Source organism: Gossypium raimondii, chromosome 10, assembly GCF_025698545.1.
Source record: "Gossypium raimondii isolate GPD5lz chromosome 10, ASM2569854v1, whole genome shotgun sequence".
Lineage (NCBI taxonomy): Eukaryota > Viridiplantae > Streptophyta > Magnoliopsida > Malvales > Malvaceae > Gossypium > Gossypium raimondii.
In genome coordinates this window covers 59,042,255-59,067,630 of record NC_068574.1, presented here as the reverse complement: position 1 = coordinate 59,067,630, position 25,376 = coordinate 59,042,255, and the positions used below count along the sequence as shown (strand labels likewise).

The 25,376-nt window shown below is 30.3% G+C and overlaps 1 protein-coding gene and 1 non-coding gene across 2 annotated transcripts in view; both read right to left on the bottom strand.

Moving 5' to 3' along the window:
• The window catches only part of LOC105775681 (uncharacterized), a 139,905-nt gene that overhangs the window by 12,081 nt on the left and 102,448 nt on the right, over positions 1 to 25,376 (bottom strand). The window contains exons 8-10 of the mRNA XM_052621577.1: positions 24,036 to 24,524; positions 23,571 to 23,918; positions 23,046 to 23,462 (exon numbers count right to left, since the gene is read on the bottom strand). Coding sequence (XP_052477537.1) covers positions 23,046 to 23,462; positions 23,571 to 23,918; positions 24,036 to 24,524 — 1,254 coding nt within the window. The remainder of the gene's footprint in view (positions 1 to 23,045; positions 23,463 to 23,570; positions 23,919 to 24,035; positions 24,525 to 25,376) is intronic.
• On the bottom strand, positions 5,117 to 5,274 carry LOC128034403 (small nucleolar RNA snoR143). Its single transcript, XR_008190527.1, has one exon. It is a non-coding gene; the product is annotated as a small nucleolar RNA snoR143 (small nucleolar RNA).

Sequence of the window (25,376 nt, the reverse complement as noted above, 5' to 3'; positions counted from 1 at the left end):
ACTTTTTATTCAAAATAACATAATTTAATTGAATTTTGAAATTTACGGAGGTGAATCCAAGGGCTGGTAGAAGCCCGACCCTCTTAAAATAAAATATTATTATTTTAACTCTTTAAAAAATTTAAAACTTTAAATTAGTAAAAAGAATGACACTTTTAACTCCTCCAAATTATGAAGATTTAAATTCTTTTAAAGCAATAATGTTGCACATTCCTACCACTTTCTACGGTTCGCATTAATTTCCTTTTAGATATAGTGAGACTTAAAGTAAAGGATGCAAGCCTTCAATTGATTGGGTGTTTCTTTTTAGAAAGAAAGAACTTTTTAATAATATTTTAAGAATTAAAAATGTAAATTTAAAATTAAGAGTATAAGTGATACATTGATATTTGCAAGCTATTCGAGTTGGATTCAAAAAATCTTAAAATTTTATTGAACATTATTGAGTAGAGCTCGAGCTATTGATCGAGCCGAATTTAAATATTGTAATACTTGATTCAAGTTGCCCACAAACCTAATTAAGCATTCCATTTAAATATATTTTTATTTATGAAATTATATTTTTATCCTTAATATATAGAAAGAGCTTAATTATGAATGAGTTTGATTATAAAATTTGATAAACGAGCTTAATCAGCTCAATTATGTTCTGAATCAAGATTGAGCTTAACAAGTGATATTCGAAACAAGTTCAAGCTTGCCATTATTCGGGCTCTGCTTGGCTCGATTATACCTTTAAAATAGATGTATAAAATGTTGAAAAAATTGTAATTTTGAAAACTAGCATATTCTCAATTGGTAAAGGTGGAGAATTGAATCATCAAATTATCATTTTATATTCTACTCCATTGTACCTTTACAACAGTATATCATATGCTCAAAATGGTTGAGTGATAAGTGAGAAATTAATGCTCAAAGTAAGTTACTTGTGAATATTTGTTGAGGAAAAAAAAGCTTAGATCTCACATTTATTAAATACCAAGTATGAGATGTGTTTATATATGAGAACCCACTTAAAGGATGATTGAATGACTAAGTTTGAAATTTTGTCTCACGCACAGGGGGTGTAGATCCAAACCCATTGGGGTTAAAGCGCGCTCGCACGCGTGGGCAACGTGAAATGTCTATACCGATTAGGCCCAAAATGGGTCTATGGATATTTTAAGTCCAACACAAAATTTATTTTTCTCAGCAAATATATATATAATCAAATTTAAAAAGACATATATTATGATTTAATTGCTCATTTAATACAGATTTTGTATATTTAATTATGGATATTTCCAAAATTCTTCCATCTTGAATGCTTAAGAATTCTCCAAAATTTTTTACACTAAAAGACTCTTTAAAACCAAGTTTATTTTGCTCTTGAAAATTCTTCTCTTTTATCTCTATCAACATTCCGGTGATAAAATTTAAAAGGCAAGGTTTGTTTATTGATCTCTGTAGAGGTGCTACTGTTTTGGTCATCGTGTTGTTGTATCCTAGAGACAGTCGACCAACGTTTCTCCAAGTACCGTAGGAGCGGACAAATCTATCTTAAGGAAACTGTGTAAAACAAGCCTCAACATCTAGTTAAATTCGATTCTTTATTCAATTTTTGGTTTTCTAATCTTATTTATTAGTTTTGAAAAAGAGCTGAAATGATTTTAAAAAAAAATAGAATACTAATTAAAATGTTAAGTTTTTAAACACGATAACCTACATAGCAATCCACGTGTATTCTATGTTAATTTTTAAAATTTTTATATTTTTAAAATTTTAAATTTGATGTATCTTTATTTTTATAATTTAGAAAACAATCTTATTATTATTTTTAAAGTTACTCCTCAAACAATTAACTTGAGAAAATTTTTATTTAAACTGGAAATGGAACATTTATCTCGAATTATCATTAACCAGGATGAAGAAAATGATGGATGCCTTGATTGTAAATTACAAGCTTAACTTTTAAGCAATAATGGATGCACGTTCCCACCACTTGCGGAAACGCAGGATCCGATAATGAATTTAATATTTTAATATTTAATATTATAACTTTTTAAATTTAAATTTAATATTTTTATTTTAAATAAATTAAATTTCTCCGTAATTTTTTTATTGACCAAAACTTTGTCATATGACACTTTTTCATTGATCATAGTTATCTAATAACTTTTTAATATCTGTTACAAAATAAATAAAAATAGAAAAAATTGATATTTTTAAATATAGACAAAAATAAATTTAAGTATTAAAAGAAAAAGTATATCTAAAGCTTTTTAGTATTACGACGTATTCAAAACTGGGTAAAATTTATTTTGCTTCCCCTAAATTTATAATTTCGATTGTGGTTTATCCATCCCATAAAGAGAAAAAGAATAAAGTTGCTTCTGTCTAAGCCCTTATCCTATGATCCTACTTTATCCTGTTGAAATTGGATCAATTAATAATTATGTCTGTTTGTAAAGGCTTCCTTAAGAAATTAAAACAACTCCCTCATTAAAGACCCTGTGGGTTTTCTCATCGATACTCATAAGCTCTTCAAATTTAAATTATGATATAAATGAGATTAGAGGAATAATTCCAATATTTTATCACCATAGCTCATGTTCTTTCTAGAAGATGATATAGAATTAAATATTATTTCGATTTTTACAATCCTTTATAATATCGTATACTCTTTTCAAATATATATTTAGATTTCAACGATTAATTTTAAAAATATTTGAGGGCATATGTATAGTAATATAGTATAGATTAATTATATATGCTTCCTCTTGAGTCTTGAATTCTTGACAATGATATTTCCTGTTATCAACTCATTTTCTTTTGGGCATACAGAGATTGAATGGAACAACAACTAGGATGCGAAGACTGACTTTGTTCATTCGGAAATTTCTTCTACTTGTATATGAGAAGTTTTCTTCAATCTGTGTGAGCTTATGTAATGCTAGTGTCAAACATAATTGGATATGATTTTTCTCTCCATCTCAATCGTTGTTATCCAAATTCATGTGACAGTAAATGCAAATGTATGTTAAGCCACGTTGAATTTCTTAATTTATTCTTGTAAGCATATTCGGCCATTCACTAATCAAAGTAAGGTGAATTTTCAATTTCCAAGGCATTAGCAATAGCCAATAGAACAGAGGATTAGCCAACTGGTTGGCGCCACCATGCTGAAAGGTGCGCCCGTTTCATTCTTTATTTTAGAAGGTATATTCCCTTAGCTTTTTATTTTTAAACCCGAAATTAAAATTATATAAAATAAAAATCAAACTTAGATATATCAAATCCCGAGTTAACTTGTCTGGTAATTTTCTTGATTTGTATCAATTTCAAGTTCATTGATCAAGTTACTTTCTCTAAATTGATGCTTTAATTGATTCGTGATCCAACCAATATGTTGAGATAATCTCATCTCAACAATTAGTGTCAATAGATTTGACCCAATCTTCATTTCCTTTTTCGTATGATTCTTCAGGGTGCCATGCCGGAAACGAGGAGGAATCAGATTCACAATCAACGGTTTCCGATACTTCAACTTGGCCCTAATCACAAAGGTGGCCAGCGCCAGCGATATCGTGAAAGCAAGCGTTAAAGGGTCGAAAACGGAGTGGACGAGCATGAGCAGAAACTGGGGCCAAAATTGGCAATCCAACGCCATTTTAGTCGGCCAATCTCTGTCGTTTAGGGTCACCGGCAGCGACCGTCGGACCTCTACTTCGTGGAACATTGTTCCTTCTCATTGGCAATTTGGTCAAACTTTCACTGGCAAAACTTTCAGGGTCTAAACCTAAATCTTCACCGAGTTCCTTTTTTGGATTATTGTTTGGTTTTAATATCTTTATTTTATTTTCCGGGAAAATGAGGGAAAGTGTGGTAAAATTTTGATTTTTGAGTGTTGGTAAAAAGAGAAAAAAAAAAAGTGGTGAAGTAATGGGGGCTGAAGTGGCTTGGGAAGATTGCAGCCCGTAGCTTTGATGATACTTTATCTTTATTTTTAACATATATTATATTTATAATTTTAATTTAAAATGAAATGTGTGTTTAATTTACTTAATTTGAGTGTTTTTTTATAGATTACTTGAAAATTTTTATTAAATTATGCATTGTTAGTGTTTACCAATGTTGTAAGAATTGGACTGAAGGTTAAATTAGACCCCATTCATTCTAAAAGTAAAAACTTTTGAAAAATAATAAAAAATCAGAATAATATATAAAAATATTATATTTACCAAAGCTAAAGATATATAAATAAATTAATAAAATCAAAATAGCTTTATTAAAAGGTTAAAATTTTCTATTAGTCCTTGTACTTTATAAAATTTGGATTTAGTCATTGTACTCTAATTTGGTTAATTTTAGTCTTGTACTTCTCAAATTGGTCAAATTTAGTCTCTAAACTTTTTGAAATTTTAGTCTTTACACAAATAGTTATTGTTAAATCTAACTGTTTAAATTCAATTGCTAGTTATATATTGTAAGTACAGTTGTAGATTTAGTCCATATGTTTTAATTGAATAATTTTAAGTCACAATTTTTGAAATTTCATTTTCAACTCAAATAACAATTGTTAATCTATTAATTAAATTTTGATAAGAAATATATTTTAAGCAATAGATTTTAAAAATATGATAAAACTTTTAACAATTATCATTTAATAAAGACTAAAATATTAAAATTTAAAATTATAAAGACTAAATTCATAACTTTAACAAAATATAGGAACTAATATCAAAATTTAACCTGTTTAAAAATTTGACTTTTACGATTTTCGATTTTTAGGTGCGTTGTTTATGTTAGTTAATGATATATTAAGATGTAAAAGATATCTGACAATATATCGTAAAAATTACAACAGTAAACCTCTGCATTCTGCAATTCCCATGAATATGATATTTAATGATTTTTATCTGATCAAATCAAAATCAGTTTGATTGATTGATAGATTAATGTCGTGTTTTTACTTTTGAGTTGTTTCTCATTTGATTTTACAAATTGAGAAAACATAAAAAAACATTGAAAATGGTAAAATCATATAAAAAATCCATTTTTTCACCTAAGTTTCAACTTTGATTAAAGCTTTTTCAATCAATTCAAAAGTGATGAACCCTAAAAATTTTAAAAAACGAAATGTGAGATGGAATCAGTAGACAAAAAAGGGATTAAAAAAGAACTTAGCCCTTCATCTGTGGATACCATCGCTACGGTTGTCTGGCCGCTGCTTAATCCTTGGTTTCTTTGTTTTAAAAGAAGCAAAAAATCAAGCTTTTTATTTCTGCACTCTTGTTAAGAAACAATGCATTAAAAATGGTTCCTTTATTTCATAAGTATACAAACAAGTGCAGATTTTATTCAAAACCCAGATAAAATAAATGGGATTAGGGTTCACATCTAGTGTAAAGATTGGATTTTTAACTCATTCTGGAAAAAAAACCCCAGATTGAAAATGGGAAAACAAAGAGAAAAAAAAAATGAAGGCAAAAATTACTCTCTGCGAAGGGAAAATTTCTAAAGAAAAACCTTAGACGAAAGAGGGTTTTTTAGAAGATACAAATGTTAAATGATTCTTGTTGAAGATAGGATTTATAGTGTAGTTGAGAGGCAAATTAGGGTTATAAGTTGAAACTTTTTGGGGATCTTCTTGTGCTAGGGTAAGGGTTTTTGAAGAGCCCATTGCTGTTCACATTTTAATTTCTCAAGTTCGATGGCTCAATTCATCATGATTTGAGTCGAAACCCTTATTTTAATCGATTTTATTAAATAAATTATTTAAAATTTTAGATTTAAGGTATAAAAAACCAAATTCAGCCCGAGCTCGGTTCAGCTCGAAAAATAGGTTTAAAATTTTATCTAAGCCCAACTTAGATTAAAATGTTAAAACCCAAATTCAGTCTAGTTCGCCCGTATTAATTTTTTTATATTTTTAATATAAAAATAAATTTTAAAAAATAATACATCAAATACACTAAAAAAATTGAAATAAATGTTTCCCAACAAATAGAAATTAAAAAAAATCTTAAAAAACACTAAGATAAGTGCAACTTAATAAACAAATATCTCTAAAATAGTAGCAAAATTAATAATAAAATAAGAGTTATACATTATTCAAATAATAATAACAAAATAGTAGCAATATAATAATAAAATGATAGTAAAACAATGATAAAATAATAAAAAAAACAACAATAGTTTTTTTTTTTACAAATTCGGGCCGGGTTGAGCAAGAAAAACTTACCTAAGGCCCAATCTGTTTAGAAAATGAGCATTATTTTTTTATCTAGACCAATTTTTTGGGCATATATATTTGCCTAAATCATCTCGCTTTTCAGGTGGACATTCGAGCCGGGCCATAGGCAAGTCTAAACTAGACTAAAGTGAGAGAATATATATAATTTATGGGCTAAATCATGAATAATTTTTTTATAAATTTTTTTAATCGAAACTAGACCAATGATTAAAGTAATTAAATCGAAAATCAGTAATTTTACAACTTCACTCACTGATTTAGTTCCAAAAACCATTCTTATAATCTCATACCATAATAATTTGCTAAATTTGAGTTGGAGAAATTAATTGAATAAAAAAGAGATCTTTAATTAAGTAAACATATATTCAATACTACACCATATGGAATATAAATTTTTTCATTTAATTGCTAATTGTTATCTATTTCAATTAATTCTCAATTTGAAGCCCCAAATGTCAAATGTTAACCCAAATTGTGAGCTTTGGCTTCGGACTCCAATGGGGGATCATATCGATATGTTTTTGGGTAAACTACGTGTAAGCTCTCTAAATTGTTAATTAATTTATATTTTGATTATTTAACTTTAAAAAATTATAAAATAATCATTGAACTATATTAAACTCTTACGTAAGCTCTTGTAAAAATTCGCAACAAAAAAATCAATCACTATTATTAATGATAAATACCCTGATTTTGGAAAAAAGTAAGTACCATCCTCGTCACCTAATTATAGTGACTTGGGATTCCTACATTATTTTAGAGAAGACTGAAGGGTGGGAGCAACAATGAACAACTTGTCTGAGGGAAGGAAATGAAAGGTACAATTTTTATTCAATTTTCAACAATTAAGGCAAGGGGGAAGTGCTGCCACTGAATTATCAATGCACAAAAGTAGAAGCCTGAGTGAGGAGCTCCAATTTAATTTTGATTCAAATATTTTGAATTTGTATTTGAATAATTTTGAATTGATAAATTATTATTTTATGAAATTGTTAGTGGAAGTCAAAATTATAATTTCTTTATGGTAATGGTAAAAATTATTATTTCATGAAAACTCTAAGAAATCATATGCATCTTCGTTGTTGTTTATATAATGTACCATATTCCAATCAATAAAAATTCAAACACCGAGTAGATTTCTTTTAACTTATCATCTTTTTAATTATATGATGTATAGCTAGGTTAGCCGAAATGGTTATTGGTTTAAGGATCTAAGGTGCCCCTGCTTTTTCAGGATAAGAAGGGGTAGAGAAAATGTCTCAAGCCAGTGTTCGAGTGCTAGGCTATGACATTGAAATAACCCATGCTATACTCCCAGGAAAAGCTTGAACGACCTTCAACAAAAGGGTACTTGTACCCAAAACCGACACAAGTGGGTAGGTAGAGAATACCTAGGGGCGTGAGACAACTCTCTCTAAGGAACTTGGCAAAATAGACCATCGTAACTTCGGGAGAAGAGGTGCCTCCTCACAAAGGGGTCACAGTGACCAAGCATGGGCGAGCTTGCATTATTTGGTATTTTTCCTCTTATGAATATCTCCATTTAAACAAGGCTTTATATTCGATAAGAGTATTACCGTATAAGGTTAAATGTTAGTCAACTACTAGCAGGGCAAAGACAAGGGGAAGCAATAGCCTTGACCCCGAAAATAGTAAATTTGCCATTTACACGTTTTAAAATTTAAAAAATTTAAATTAATATAATTATAAAATTACACTTTAATCTCCAAAACCAGCCCTTAAATAGAGTGGCATAGCTTCCCTTATAAAGTTCTTTAGAAGACAATTATGGTTGAAGATGGACATCCATACATGCTTGTTGCATCTCAATGAATTAAAAGACATAAACTAACAAGTAATGCAGAGGACGAAAACTTTTAATAATACACTCGTATTAATTTGAAGTTTGAACTTGTGGAACTAAACTACATCAATCCGTCTATATTATCTTTATGTAGAAGTATTCATGGGTCGGCTTAAGCATAATATTAAGATACTTTATATTTGTTTAAGTTTGGTCCGGCTTGAAATTTGGGCCTAAAATTTTATCAAAACATGCCCATATTTACAAAAAACTAATCTAAACCCATTTTAGGTTTGCTTATATTATTTTTTAATTTTTAAAAGTATTTATATTATATTATTTTAATATTTAATAATTTTATATATTTTTATTTATTGAAATTTTTATATAGTCATTTTAACATTATTTTAATGTTTACATTAGAGTAGTATTATATATTTACTATAGGTTTACCTTTTTATTGTGTTCTAAATTACATAATATATAAAAATAACATAATATCAAAATAATTATAACAAAATGTTAGTAAAAGGAATAATTAATAATTTGATAATTTTAGTAACAATTAATACAATTAAAATTAATAATTTTACTAACAAAATGTTAGATTTTACAAAATGTTGACTAGTACAAAAAAAAATGATACAATTTTAATAACAATTAATTTTGATAACAATATTTTAATTTTAATAAAATATAATTTTAATTATAATTAAAAAGGGTCAGGGTTCCATATTTTTTTGCTCGAGTCCATTTTTTGGGCATGATATTTTTGTCCAAACAATCCCAAAATTCGAGTGAACTTTCGAACCTAAGCCGAGAGCCTGACCTATGAACATGTCTATCCTGATGGAATTTGAAAATGTTAATTATTTTTTCCTTCTTAAGTTGAAATTTATTTCGCAAAGATGGTAGGAAAATAAATGACAAAATTTGGATTCACCTCGTTCACACGTTATAATTAATAAAGAATGAGATAAATATCAAAATTATATATAAATTTTGATTTAATGTATATTGTTATATATGAACTTTTTATTTATTTATTTATGTCATATATGAACTTTGGTTTTGTACAATTTTATACATGAAATATTGATTTGATTCAATTTTTAGAAATCACTAACAATATTATTGAATTAGCACAATTTTACGTTGATATATTGCATATACAAACTATTATATAATCTGGGGCGAAACTAGGGGGCTGGCAGGGGTCCCAGTCCCCCTAAAATGGTGAATTTTCTATTTAGGTATTTTAAAATTTTAAATTAGTAAATGTAAAATTGTACTTTGTCTCCCTAAAAATATAAAATTTGATTTAATCATTTAAAAATTATAAAGATATAGGCCATTAAAATGGTGAAATTACATTTTGCTATCGTAAAAATTACAATTTAATTTCAGCCCCTAAAAGAATTTTCTGGTTTCGCCCCTGTATATAATCAAATATGAAAATAAATGTATGTATTCATTTTTTTAAACGCATACATTCATTAAATGCATACAATTGAATCAAAATCAAAGTTTCATGTGCTCATATGACTACAATTCAAGTTTTATGTGTATAATTGCACCAAATTAAAGTTTGTATCAAATTGTACATTGGATCAAAATCATATATAAATTTGATAATTACCCCTTTTTTAAACAATAACTTTATAAAAATGGCTAGAAATAAATACAAATTATACTCGAACAAAAAAGAAATACATTTATAAATTACTTTTACCTCTCTTTGTCAATCATTTGAGTAATGTGGTTGAAAAATGAGCTGGTGATGTCAATCAATTTCATGAAAAAGGTAAAATAGGCAATTATTCCATTTATAATGTATTAGTGAGTGCCTATCCGCAAATATGGCACCCTACACCAAATTAGAAAGCAATAAATATATTCAATTTGCCTTTGCTTAATTTCCAATTTTAATCCCTTTTTCCGTGTGAGGATGTCAGACAAACCATGCATCATTACATTTAACCATTCAAATTAACACTCTTTTTTAAGTCAATAGTTAAACCTATCAAAAATCCCTTTAATTGGTAAATGAACAATTAAAATTATATATTTTCATATTGTTCCAAAATTTTAACATAAAATAAGTTTGATTGCTTGTTCTAAACCTTTAATCACTTGTTTTTATTTCTTGCATTAATATTTTTGATCCTATAAAAGACTACGCTGTTCCAATAAACTGTTCCTACCTCAAACTAATTTTATCAAGATTGTCTTCCTTTAAATTTATAGTAAAAAATATGGGATAATTGTTAAAAGTTAAATGTCAAATTATTTGAATACAAAACAAAATTAAAATATATAAAAATATCAAAAAGAAAGCTTTAGTGAAGTGATGAAGTAGAAGTTTCATTAATGAGTAACGGGTTGGGTGGTGGACACTGGACAGAGTTGTGTTACTGTTTTTGTAGTGAATCTTCCTCCACGAATGCAATGGAGAGGTCTTTGGAAGATATTCGAGTATCACGGCATGGTTATGGATGTCTTCATAAAAAGGAGAAAGATTTGGTTTTGTGAGATTCGCAAACTTTACTGATGCAAGAAGGGCGACGCTTCGTCTGAACGGTTCCATTTATTTGGACATAGAATATGGGTCAACTTTGCACGCTTCAAAGGCTCTGGAGGTATCAGAGGATTCTCTAGATACGAGTGGAACCCTCGGAGGTGAAAAAGCTATAAACAAGAATTATTTCATGGAGGAGGTGGCTAGCTACAGGTAAGAAAGAGATAGAGTCAATTCCTATAGATGGGGTTATCGAGGAAGAAAAACTTTCTAAGCTACAATTTGTATTATGGGATGGTGTAGAGATTTATGTACTCTAGAGAACCTTGCTATGCGGTTAGAAGAGGGTGGCCTCCAAGTTGCTAATGGAGTTTAACGGTGGAGAAGGTTATAAAAGAGTTCATTGAAATTTCGATGAGGTGGTTCACAAAAGTTGAGTCATGGTCTGAAAACATTTTGGTTAATTATAGAAGAACTTTCGGGGTTCCCATCCATGCTTGTTCGATCTCTACATCTAAAAACATCGCCAATCACTGGGGAAGTTTTATTAGTGTGGACGATGGTACTGCTCATCCTAAACCTTTTGTGAAGGGAAACATTCATTTTAATTGTGTAAAATTGATGAGATGGTGGTCTTAAGAGTTGGGAATGTTTAATATCCCATTAGAGTTGTTGAAATTGATCCTATTGCAGTTCCTAGAACTCAGTTTTGGTGCGAAGGCTTTCACTAATCTTTGGTTTCACAATCAGATACAAGCTCAAAAAGGTGAGAGCCATGATACGAATCAAGCTAGTAGTAAAGGCAAGAAATTCCAAATTAATAAAAAATGTAAATATTTCATGCCAGTAATATATGTATCTCTCTTTATTTTCATGCTCCTCTTTTGGTAGCTTCTACTCCTTGGTACTTTTGTGCCTTAATAATTTAACTTTCTTCGGAGGCACAAGGGTATGGCAGAAAAAAATGATTTGATTGTGTGATGTTGTCAATTTTCCTTCACATCACATGGTTGGGGACAAAATGTTATACCCAAATTGAAGAGCTATACTATTTTTCACATAAAAGACTTTTCAACTTTGAATGGGAAAAATAATAATGTGAGAGTGACTAAATAATTATATAGAACTTACTTTTTTTTTCAACAATTTTAAATTTTCTTACCTACTAAATTAAGAAAAGTAAAATTATCGTTATGATTTTTCTCAATTTTGATATTAAGTAAATTGGTCATTTTAAAATTTAGAACATTTTAATTCCAGTCAATTTTAAAAGTGAGTAACTACGGACAATTAATTATAGCGTTAATATTTTCCATCGATTATACATAATTTTGATTGGTATAATAATAAATTTAGCCATTGATGTTTATATATTCCAGTAATCGTTGACAAAATGTGTAAATATTATTGGCTAAATTTGTTAAATCAGGACCAAATTGATGGAATGTGAAAATGTTATAAGTTATATTTGTTATATCAAGATCAAATTGACAAAATGTGTAAACTTTGAAGGTTATATTTTTTATTATACCAAGAAAAAATTGTAGAACTGATGAAAAACATAAACGTTATGATTAATTGTATTTAGTTGCTCACTTTTAAAATCAACAATGATCAAATTTCTCCAAAATTTTTAGAAAGGGGCCAATTTACTCAACATCAAAATTGAGAGGACCAAAGAAATGTTTTTAACCAAAAAGAAACATTTAATCTTTAAATGAAACCCATCCTCTCTCTCAAATTTTCCTTTATATATTTGGCTCTTTCTTCAAACCCCTCACCTTTGTTTTTCTTGTTCTTCTCCTTTGATCTCAAATGACCTTTGCGAAGATCTAAGATTGGTCCTTGTGTGTATTCTTTTATTGCAATAATGTTCAGCATGGAGAAGAGTATATACTTATATATATATAGAGAGAGAGAGAGAACTCCTCTTGCTCTTCTCTTTTCATTTTGAGCAGCATTTGCAGCACCCTACTGGCATCAACATCGCTTGAAATTTTCGTAAGCTTTTTCTTCAATGGCCTTTATTGGCCTATAGCTCTAATCTGAGTTGTAGACCATCAATTCTTAATGAGTTCACGATCCATGGTATATGGACACATAATGCTAATTAAGAACAAATCAATGCTCCCTTATGATTCAAACAATCCTTGCACCTATCCACCGGTGTATGGATTACGTGAATCATAACGAGACATTGATTTGTTATTAGCATTATGAGCCCACAATCCGTGGATTGTGAATTCGTTATCAATTGGTTTTCTACAATTTAGAGTAGAGCTGCAAGTTGATGAAGGTCATTGAAGTGACAGCTTATAGAAGTTTACAAGGGAAGTTGATGCCAGAGAGGTACTGCAACACGGTTTAATTAATTGAATATGTTGTTGGATAAAATGTTTTTTTCTTAAATTCCTTTTCTTATTTAATATTTTAGTAAAATATTATTTTATGCACTAATTTAATTTAAAAATACATCTATCTTAAGAAAAAGAAAGGGTAATTTATATTTTAGTCAGTAACACCTCTCACATGATCCGATAACAAATTTGAACAAGAGATTCTACATTTAACACTAAACTCATCACTTCAATTCATTCTTATTTCAATATAACCGAGGTATTTTATAACACAAAACATTATCTTTCGTACATAATTCACATTATTACTAATAAGCTTAAGTACATGCCTGTTGCAGGCCATTTTGCCCGGGGCCCAATTAAACTCAAAATACAGCCCAAATTACAAAGAAATTCAAAATACAAATTAAAAATTACAAATTACAGTCAATGACCCAAAACAAAAAACCTAGCAGAAAACATAAGAACCCTAGGCGCCGCTCCTAGGGTCTTCGACCTTGGCCTTCGCCCACCGCTCCCCTAAACCCAAAGAACCACCACCAAACCCATACCGCCACCAAGAATAGTCACCTCCACCCACGCAAGGCCCATACCGCAATGACAAAAGGAAACATCAAGAATAGAAATAGATTAGAAAAACGCATGTAAAATCGGCTATAAAGCCACCAAAAAATCTTTGTAAAATGGTTCGGTTTTTTGAAACAATATTGCCACCAAAAATCTTTGTTAAAAGGTGATATTTGGAACCCTAATGGTTCGGTTTTTGGAAACAATAATGACAAAAGGAAACATCAAGAAAAATAGAAATAAAGCCACCAAAAATCTGATCTTTTTAAAATGGTTCGGTTTTTTGGAAACAATATTGAAGAAATAGAAAAGAAAAAATCAGTTTAAAGGTGATTTTTAGACTTTTTTCGATTCGATTCTTTTCTCTTTCTTTTCTTTCACGGTTAATAGGCTTAAAGTAATAAACCGAAACTTACCGAAAATGGACGGGATGGCGGCTTTGGGGATTTTCCTCGTTTGAGTTGTCGCCGAGTCATTCTTTTTTTTTTTCGATTCGCTTTTCTTTTCTTTCACTTTAATAGGCTTAAAGTAATAAACGAACTTACGAGAGCGTTTGAGTTGTCGCCGAGTCCTTGGTCACCAAAATGGACGGGATGGCGGCTTTGGGGATTTTCCTCTCGGCTTTAAGGATAGGAGAGCTGATCTATGAAAGGCCTTGCACGCGGGTTAAAAACCCGACCTTTCGCCTTCGACCGCCGCTTTGGTGGCCGGCCAGGGCATGTGGCTTGCTTGGCTGTTCAACGGCCTTGGCCCTTGGAAAGGAGAGGGTTGGGGAGAGGTTTTGAAGTTTTTGTTTTTTAAACCACGCCCCTTGGCCCTGAGAAGAATGAAGAAGTTTTTTGTTTTAAAAGAAGAATGAAGAAATTAAAAAAAAAACTTAAATAGACACCTTAAACGACGTCGTTTAGGATCGGCCTCAATAGTCCCAAACGGCGTCGTTCGACATGGATCAAGCCGACCCGACCCGACCCGATGAAGGTCCGCGTGTTTCCATACCGAGGGTCTATTTATGATTTTGGTCCTTCGAATTTATTTTCTTTTAATTTAACTCCTTTTGTTCAATATTATTGTCTTTTAATTCAATACTGAACTTTCGTCTTTCTTTCGATTTCTTTTCGATTTCGTCCTCGACCAAGCATTTGAGCAATGTACACGTGTCCTTATAAAGGGTTTTATTACTCCGCTTGGTCTTTTTACTTTCTGACCAGTAATCATCCTCTGTTTTGTTACTTTTGATTTCGATTAAATTGAGAAGATTGCGAGCCAATCGCAAGAAGACAAAGTCGGAAAAAAGTACCTCTCGCGAGCAATGTACGTGTCCTTATAAAGGGTTTTATTACTCTGGCTCCGATTTCGACCCGCCTCGACCGAAGCACCGAGCAATGTACACGTGTCCTTATAATTTCATTTTACTTTTGATTTCATCCTCTGTTTTGTTTATTTTTAATGTAATTTTTTTGTTATGATTTTTATTACCATTAAATTAACTATTGTTATTATTGTGGTTATCTTTGTTATTATTATTATTATTTATTTATTTATTTATTTATTTTCTCTATGGTTTATGCGTCCATTTTTTTAACATTATATATATATATATATATGTACCTTTTATATACATACCCATGTACCCATATATATATATTTTACATTTTATAATTTATATGCATATAGATCCATGTATATTTTCCTTACGAATATACATATATTAATATCTCTGCTTTTGTCCTTTTATATACATATACATATCCATACGTATATGTATATACCTATATGAGTTTTACATATTTAATAACTTTAAAACATAAATATATGGATGTTTTCATATTTTATAAGCACATATACAAATATTTTCCTTATATGTATATGAATGTTTTATATATTTTATAATTTGGATCAATTTTTTATTTTTTGTTTTACTTAATGTTCATTTGTTTATTTATTCATATGCCCATTTTATGTTTTAGTTTATTTATTTGTTATTGTACATACATGGTGAATTAGGTTTATTTATTTATTTATTATTTGTTTTTGCTCATATTATTTTAGTCACATCATTTTATTCATTATTCCATTATGCATATAAATACCATATTTCAAAAAGGAAAATGTTTCTAATTGAGGCAATGTTTTGCGTTTGGAAATTCGAGAAAACGTGCCCTAAGGTGCTGGGTGTTGATTTTTCTCGTTTAACCAAATGGCTTAATATCCTTTTAAATTTTTAAAATAAGGCAATGTTTTGCGTTTGGAAATTCGAGAAAACATGCCCTAAGGTGCTGGGTGTCGATTTTTCTTGTTCAACCAAATGGCTTAATATCCTTTCCAAAAATTACAAAATAAGGCAATGTTTTGCGTTTGGAAATTCGAGGAACATGCCCTAAGGTGCTGGGTATCGATTTCTCGTTTAACCAAATGGCCAAATATCCTCTTGAATTTTAATCCATGCCATTCGAGTTTTTTAAGGATCGATTTTAAATTTCTTTAAAGTTTTCAGTTTTTCGACACTAAGACATTAAGAAATCAACTAGGTACCAATTTTGGGCGACGAGGGTGCTAATCCTTCCTCGTATGTGAATCGACTCCGAACCCGCTTTTTTCGATTTTCAGAGACCAAACTTCTTGTTTTAATAAAATCAAATCGTTTATTAAAAACAACCAGTTTTCGAGGTGATCCAATCACACCTCAATAAAAAGGATTGGTGGCGACTCCTGTTTTTTTTTTTGTTATCGTCAAAACCCAAGTCGACCCTATTTTTTCAAAAAAATATTAATTAAATAATATTTATCTAATTAATTAATTAAACATATCACAAACATCATCATTACCTTCTAGAATTCTCTCTCTTTCTAATTGACCATTTTGCCCTTTATAATCTTTTGAAATTCCATCCTTGAGTCATCATTTAATTTGGTAAAATTGTAATTTAGTCCCTCAAAATTCTTTATATTTTCAATTTGGTCCTAATTTATCCATTTTCTTAGTTTCTATATTATTCCACCCTTAAAATATTTACATATTGGTTCTTCAACTTTTCATATTTACACTTTAACCCCTCAAATTTTGAGTATTTACTCTTGGGCAACAAAACTTTTCTCACTTTTACGATTTAATCATTTCTTGAACTAATATGTCATAATATACTTCCCAATGTTGACATAACTCAAAATTACCCTTTTATCACACTATATCGGAATATTATCTTACTTTCTTACTTTAGTAATTTTCGGATATTACACCTGTAAGACACTTGTTAACCTATTGATTTTGTTGGTGTAGTTTAAAAACTCCACTAGCAATGTACCAAATAATTTTCTAATAATATTCAAAATTAAAATTTTAAAAAATCATAAAATTTTAAAAATATGAAATACACGTGGATTGTTATATGTATTTCAAAATTTAACGCTTCATTAAATAATAATTTGACTCTTTTAAAAGTTGATGATCAAATTTAACTCTTTTAAAGGGTTTAAAGCTAAATTTAACTAAATAAAATAAAAATCAAATTAATAAAATGTGTAAATATTAAAGGCTAATTTTGTATTATGCAAATAATATATGTAACTCCCTTTATTTTCATGCCCCTCTTTTTCTAGCTCCTACTCTTTAGTACTTTTGTGCCTTAATAATTCAACTTTATTTGGTGGCGTAGGGGTATGCAGGGAAAAAAAATAATTGTGTGACATTGTCAATTTTCTTTCACTTCACATGGAGGTGACCAAAATGTTAATCCAAATTGCACAGCTATACCATTTTGTACATAAAAGACTTGCTAGCTTTGAATGGGTAACAAATAATGTGAGGGTAACTTTAAATAATTATATAAAATATACTATTTTTTTACTTCAAAGATTTTCTTTTATGAGATTTTCTTACCTATGAAATTAACAAAAATAAAAAACATCTTTTGATATTGAACAAATTGGTCACTCTAAAAGAAATAGAGTAATTTAATCTTTATCAATTTTGAAAGTAACCACGAACAATTAATTAAGTGCTAATAGTTTCGATAATTATACATAATTTTGATTAGTATAAAACAAATTTAATCCTTGATGATTATATATTTTATGTAAATGTTGATAGAATGTGTAATTATTAAGGGTTAAATATGTTAAATCATGATCATATTGACTGAAATGTGTAAATGTTGTGGGTTAAATTTGTTAAATCAATAACAAATTGATAGAATGTGTAAACTTTGAGGGCTAAATTTATCATTATACCTAGAAAAATATGTATAATCGATGAAAAATAATGATGTTGTGATTAATTGTCCTTAATTTATCACTTTCAAAAGTGAAAATAATTGAATAACTCTGATATTTTTTGAAATACCTATACAGCCCATTTTGCCCGGCCCAGTACCAAATAAATTACAAACCCAAAAAAAAATTTAAAATTAAAACCCCAAACAGACCCTAGACCTAACCCACTAGCCCAAATGAGCCCAACTCAGTTAAACCCAAAACATTTCAAAAAAAAAAATGAAACCCTAGCCTACTGCCTAACCCTAGTCGCCTCTTCTGACCCCTCTGCTACTGCCGCCATCACCTACCCTCTGCCACCACCACCATTTGTTTACCCACTTGCACCACCGCCCACCTGCAAAACAAAGGAGAACACGCAAGCAAAGAAGGACAAAACAGTAGAAACAATAATAAAATAAATTGTGTAAAAATGGCTATATAAAGGCCATTCAAACGATTTGTAACGTCTTCTTCCTTTTTTTTTTACAGAAATTAGAAAATAAAAAGAAAACAAAAACTTAAAGGTGCTTTCTTTTTTTTTTTCAGTCTTTCTATTTTTATTTTATTCTTATTTTTTTATTTTGTAAACGAAAACAAAAAAAAAGAGAAAAAGAAACTCACCTGCATCGGCCGATCTACTCGCCGTCGACGGCCTCGCCGGAAAAGGAGAAGAAGTGTCACGTTTCTTCATTGCTCCGCTGGGTTTGGTCGGGTTTACGGGGGTTTTGGCCTTGGATCCTTGCTCCACGTGTAAAGGGCTTCGAAAGGGGTTATTTTTGTTTTATCGGCCACCGCGGACGGCGGCACTATCACCGGCGGCCGGCGGCCAGAGCGGCGGCTGATGACCGGACTCCTTGCCGGATTTTCAAAAGGGGGAGAGGATTTGAGAGAGTTTTCTGGGGTTTTTTTTAAGAAGAAAGAAAATTAATTTTTTTAAAAAAATTGGACTTAAATAGCCCCTCAAAACGGCGCCGTTTGCCATTAAAGGTCAGGTGCCAAAACGACGCCGTTTTGGCCCTGACCCGCGCGGTGACCCGACCCTGGGGGAGGATCGTTGTGTTTTCGATGGAAGGGCTAATTGCACCTTTAGCCCTTCTGCTTTTTTAATGTTTTTTAATTAGGTATTTTTAAATTTTTAATTTTTACCCAGTTATTTTATTGCGATTTCAATTCAGTCCACTCTGGAACGATGTCGTTTTGAGGAAAAAGGAAAATTCCCATTCTGGTCCTCCCGTTTTGTGTGCGCATTCAGTTTGGTCCTCCCCTTTTATTTCACTTTCGATTTTGCCCTGAACTTTTGTCTTAGAATTCAAATTAGTCTTTTTTTTGTTATTTTGTTATTTTATTAATTAACTCAGTTTCTTTTTAATTTATTTATTTATTTCTCACTATTATATTATTATATTAGGCTATTATTTGTGTATCATTGCTGTTATTATATTTCTATTTTATTTATTATTTAAGTTTAAATATCTTTTAATTTCGTATTATTATTATCATAATTATTATTATTACTATTATTTGCTCATTTGTGCCATTTAATTTTGGATTTAATTATATATATGCATATACATCTTTGATTTAAAATATATCCTTATTTATATTTTTATATACACTTTATACTATATATATATATATATATACGTGCACTTTTATAATATATATACACATGTACATATTTTTTTAACTTGTTTATATATGTATATATATATATATATATATATATATATATATATATATATATATATATATATATATATATATATATATATATGCATATATGCATGTACACACCTATATATCTACACATATGTTACTTTCATAGATATATATATATGCCTATGTATATTCTTTATATTTTAAAATACACCCCTTCTTTACATAAATAGTTTTTTATATATATTTTATAATTCGTATATACATATATATTTTTCATACATTTTACAATTCACATACGTATATATATTCACATATATCTTTCTTTATACTTCATAATTTTAATACATATATATATATATATATATATATATACTTTACATTTTACAATTTGTTCATTTCCTTTATTTATTTATGTTTTATCATTACTTTAAATGAATATCTTAACTTTATTTGCTTATACTTATTATTTTGCATGTTATGAATTTGTCCCTTTTAATTATTCATTCTTATTATTGTTGCTCATATTAGTTATGATTGTATTATCATGTCCATTTTCATTATTTGGAATGAATGTTTTAATTTTGTTGCTTATATGCTTACGATTGTGTATTATATTAGTTTGTCTTTGTATTTATTTTACTTAGTAGCCCTCGCTTGTATTATTTTGCTTATATCATCATCATTCCATTACACCCATTTTTATTTAGATTTCATAAAAGAAATTTAAAAAATAAAAAATAAAAGCAATACTCAGTATTTGGAATCTTCGAAAAAATTACACCCTAACGTATTGGGTTCCAATTTTCTTCGTTGAATCTAAATAACCGAGAGTGCTCTTTAAAATGAAAAAAAACATAAATAAAAACCATTATCGGGAATTCAATACGTTGTGTCCTAACGCATTGGATATGACACGTTGTCTTCCCAAGATGAGGATTTTTTCTAAAAAATAATAAAGGCAATGTTTTGTATTTGGAAATTCGAGGAAACGTGCCCTAATGTGCTGGGTTTCGATTTCTCGTTTGACCAAATAGTTAAATATCCTCTTAAATCTCAATCCATGTCATTCAATTTTTTTTTAGGATCGTATTTTAAATCTCTTTAAAATTTTCAGTTTTTCGACACTAAGACATTAACTAATCAACTAGGTACCAATTTTTGGGCGTTACGAGGGTGCTAATCCTTTCTCGTACGTAACCGACTCCCGAATCCATTTTTCTGAATTTCGTGGACCAAAATCGTTGTTTTAATAAAATCAAATCGTTTATTAAAAACAATCACTTTTCGAGGTGATCCAATCACACCTCATTAAAAAAGATTGGTGGCGACTCCCGTTTTTTTTGTTTTCGTTTTCAAAATCCAAGTCGACTCCGCTTTCATCAAAAAGATGGTGTCAACAATACCAATTTTTTCAATATTGGAATTGAAAAAGATTAGAGACACATGTTTTAGTATATTTACCAAAATTAGGGTAATTCTGAAATCAATTGCCATTCTTCATTTTAATATATTTCATTATTAGTTGCTTATGTTCTTTTATTTTATGGTTTATGCTCTCTTTTTTTTTTTTGCAACAATGAGCAACATAGACAATAAATAATAAAATATTAAGTGCATAATACAAATCTTAAATATAAATTATAAAACGGATAAAAAAGATATAAATAAAAATTAACACTAGACTCAGCTAGGAATGAGAAAACTACCTTTTTTTTAAGGGAAAGTTGTCGCATGAGATGGCTTGGAACTTTGCTAGAGCATATTTTGGAACGATTTCAAACTGTTCCGAGGAGGTTGGAGGGACATGGGCTCTTCACCTTTCGTAACAAATATAAATCTGCCATTATCGAAGTGCATTAATCCTTTTGTTTCTGTTGCTAGCGATTTGGGGAGAGGCTCCTACAAGGCCATAAACTCTTATCGCAACAAATTCAATAGTGTATCAGATTCTCATCAATTCCTTTTGTAAATTTTTACAAGCTTTATTTTCAATGGCCTTCATTAGTTTATATGATCAATTCCCATTAGAAGGCTTTTTGGGACAATTTTTTATAGAAATATTAAACCCTTTTGTTGATCTATGGATGTGATCTTGTACGTCTCTATTTTATTTGCTTTCTTTCATTAAAGGTACAAAAATCATAAACCCAAACATAAAATATCAGATTAATCCTCATATTTTTTTCCTCAACAAATAAAATTCATTAGAAATTAAAGGGTGTTGCTTGGAGCAAAGCATCAAAACACCTTAAGAACCAATCCATAACCAAATGGACAGTTACACTAATAAACCATAAACTCCATGGATTGGAACACTTGGTTAATTATGGATGAATGCCGGCTTGGAAATTCATACTTGAGACCCGCCAACCTTGCAACGTACAAGCAAGACAGTCAACCGTAAAATCAGAGGTTCAACAACCAAATGACAAGAATCAGTAAAGCCTACAACTGAAAATTTAAAACTTGATCAGAATCCACGTAACATTAGGCCCTGTTCTTCCATCAGGCAAATACCAACAGCCCATTGATTCAATTTCAACCATCTTTCCAGAATCAGCCGTATCATTAATAGATAGCTGCCTACTTTTATCCCTCATTAAGGAATAATATATATATATATATATATTATATTTGTAAAGATACTTGATAGCTTTAAGCTGACATTGTTATGGTAACCATCAAAAGTTGGCAAATCCTTAAAACAGGGGTCAACCTTACTAGTAAAATTTACATGTTTGTAGCCCAATGCCATGCATGATGCACTTGAAGTTCAATTTTGAGGGTATAATGTGAAATGGAACGGTTCAAATAGTAGTTTTACAAAAACCGAAATAACCTTTCGCATTTTACCAAAAGTTGCAGCCTCGTACTTCAGTAGAGCAACTCAACCTACAATGAAAAGGGCGTCTCTATGGTCACTTTATAAAGCATTAGTTAAGCCATGATGAAAATAGAAGAGTCAATTACCATTTGTTTTGAATTCAAACGAAATTGAGCTTTTCGCATTAGCACCCAAACATATTTTCTTATTCCAGCTTGGGCAACTGATCAGTAACCTCCGTCACCTCAGAATTTTGCACATTCTGTCCATGATCATAACAAACCAAGAATTGTTCAATTAACTATGTATGTATGTATGTATGTATGTATGTATGTATGTATGTATGTATGTATGTATGTATGTATGTATGTATGTACGTATGTATGTATGTATGTATGTACGTACGTATGTATGTATGTATGTATGTATGTACGTATGTATGTATGTAAAAACACATGAATTTAAATCCCTTAAATGATTTGTACCATTTCATCGAACATATGTTTTATGGTAGTGTTAAGGTCGCCTTCCCACTGCAGTTCACCTTCCTCATCTCTTGTTAAGCGCATTTGTTCCAGCCTTGGTGTGCTTAAATCTCCTTGGCAGAAATTCCTCATTTGGGGGCACTTTGTCACCGTCACCATTAGCAAGACTGGGAATTCCAACGAGTGATGGGCCAAGGAAAAGGTTGCTAGACATGGCAGACAACTTAGTTGCAAATACTTCAGTTTGGGAAATACAATGCCACCTTGTATTTCTTCAGCCTCACAAGCTATGATTTCCTCTATCATCTCACAATCATCTATGCTCAATCTTTCCAGTAGCGTCAGGCACTTAGCTGTTGAGCATGCGATTAAAGTGATGAACCCATGGCATCTTGAAACTTCCAGTGTTGTTAGATTTTTGAAAGACAGCAACGATGGTTTGAAAGTCTTTAACGTTAACTCTGGAAGTTGAGTCAAACTTAATTCCTTTAGCTGATAGAATGCTGATGTATGCCTTTCCTCGTCACTAAGTCCTTCAGACCGGACTATTTCAGAAATGGAAGCATTCTTTATAATAAGCTTCTGAAGCGTTGGTAGCGACCGAATGAAGCAATATGGAAGTGTAGTTGACCTCTTAAGAAAGCAATGAAGGTTAAGAAGTTTAAGGTTTTGGAAACACTGCAATGAGAGTTGTTCATCACATATCCCCTTTACGAAATCATTCGTCTTCAGTGTTAGTTCTTCCAATACAGGGAAAGTGTCCTGGATGGCAACAAATATATTAAACATCGAATATTAGTTTTTTCAAAAAGCATTTTACAGGTAATCTCAAGTAATGATCATGGAATATGAAACTGATCGTGAGCTTACCTCATTGACGCAAAACAAGGGTTGTTGGTTTGAGATTCCAACCTGACTCACAGGACATTGTCGAGTAAATATCTGTACTTTGGGGCATTCAATAATGTCCATTTGTTTCAATGAAGGCCACTGGGTGGTATGCATCCTAGAGTAGAAACTTTTCAATCTTGGCACCTTACACAATCTAAGGTATATTAGCTTGGGAAATACAAACTTGGTCGTCACTGTTTCAGCCACAATAGATTGAGCAGCTGTTGTTGACTGTGACTCATCAGGAATGAGTCCTTGCAGCTCAATAATTTCTTCTAACGAATCACAATTTTGAATCTGCAGCTTCTTCAAACTAGGGAAAACAACCTAATAAATAATTTCACTAGGTTAATAACTGAAATATGTATGAAAAAGAAAGAGCTTCAAATGAATAAGATAAATTGAAGTAACATAAATTAAAAGGAGAACCCGTGAAGAAATGACCTTTTCATTGAGGAGAGATGAGTTATGAACCTCCAAGTTACTTGCCTGTACATGTTGGCCAATTTGAGGTTCATCTCCGGGTACACATGTAGAGATGAATGTTTTTAGCAATGGACAATTTCTTAGTGCTAAATCTGCCAAACAGTGATATTCAAAGTAATTTTCAAAGCACAAACTTGTGAGTTTGGGAAGGTCTTTTAGCCAGAGCGAATGTAGGTTAGAGAAAAACATCTGATTCCTCCCTTGATGTTCCTCAACCAATCCATCCGTGAATATTGCTTGTTCCATCATATTACAGTCCGAAATTCGAAGGAGTTGGAGTTGCACAAGATCTTTTGCTAAGAAAGACGGGAACAGGTATTTCAAATTGTGACACCTCTTCACCCGCAAGAAATTTAGGTATCCGATATATGGGGAGGATGAGTGGTGCCATATCTTATGAATGTTGATGGAGGACAAATCCAGACTCTTCAATCTAGGAATGACAACCTGTTGACATAAATATCATTATAAGATAGTATCACTCTTGATTCTTTACTTTGAAAGACAATCAAAATGAGTAGATGAGTATGAAGATTTATAAACTGATCTAAAGGTTAATATTCACACATCAACTAGACAGTTAAAAGTAACCAATTTTTTTTGATTAATTATGAAAATGATCCAACTTAAAAATTATGTATGTAAATGACCTGATTTCCATAGTGCTTACTGCACCGGCCCCCATCACCAGCCAATGATTGCTTTTTTTTTAAAAAATTGTAGTGGTGTTGCCTAATAAATTGACGGCACCAGACTAATGTGATTATATAAAACGTGAAGGGATCCTTTGAAGTGGTTAACGTTTTTAGATTGGTTGAAAAAGGGGTGTTGTTGATATCTGAACCAAATTAAATGTTTTTCAACTTTTGACCTATTTGCATGTTAGGTTTGTCCTCTTTTGAAATTAGATTTAAATAGCACTTAAAATATATAAGAATAACAAATTTAAACCATTTTCATTTTTAAAATAATTAAAATTATATAAAATTCTAATTCAAATTACCCAAATATATTCCTCAAAAATTTCCTTAAGTTTATCTAAATTTAAATATGCTAGGAATGAATTGAAAATGCTTGAATTTAGATAAACTTGAGGAAATTGTGTGAGGATATATTTGTGTAATTTAAATAAGAATTTTATATAATTTTAAGTTTATTTTTAAAAATAAAATAAAATAAATGAAAATGGTTTATTTTTGTTATTCTTATATTTCTTATGGGTTATTTAAATTTAATTTCAAAAAGGGGATAGACCTAACATGCAAATAGACCAAAAGATGAAAATTAAGCATTTAATTT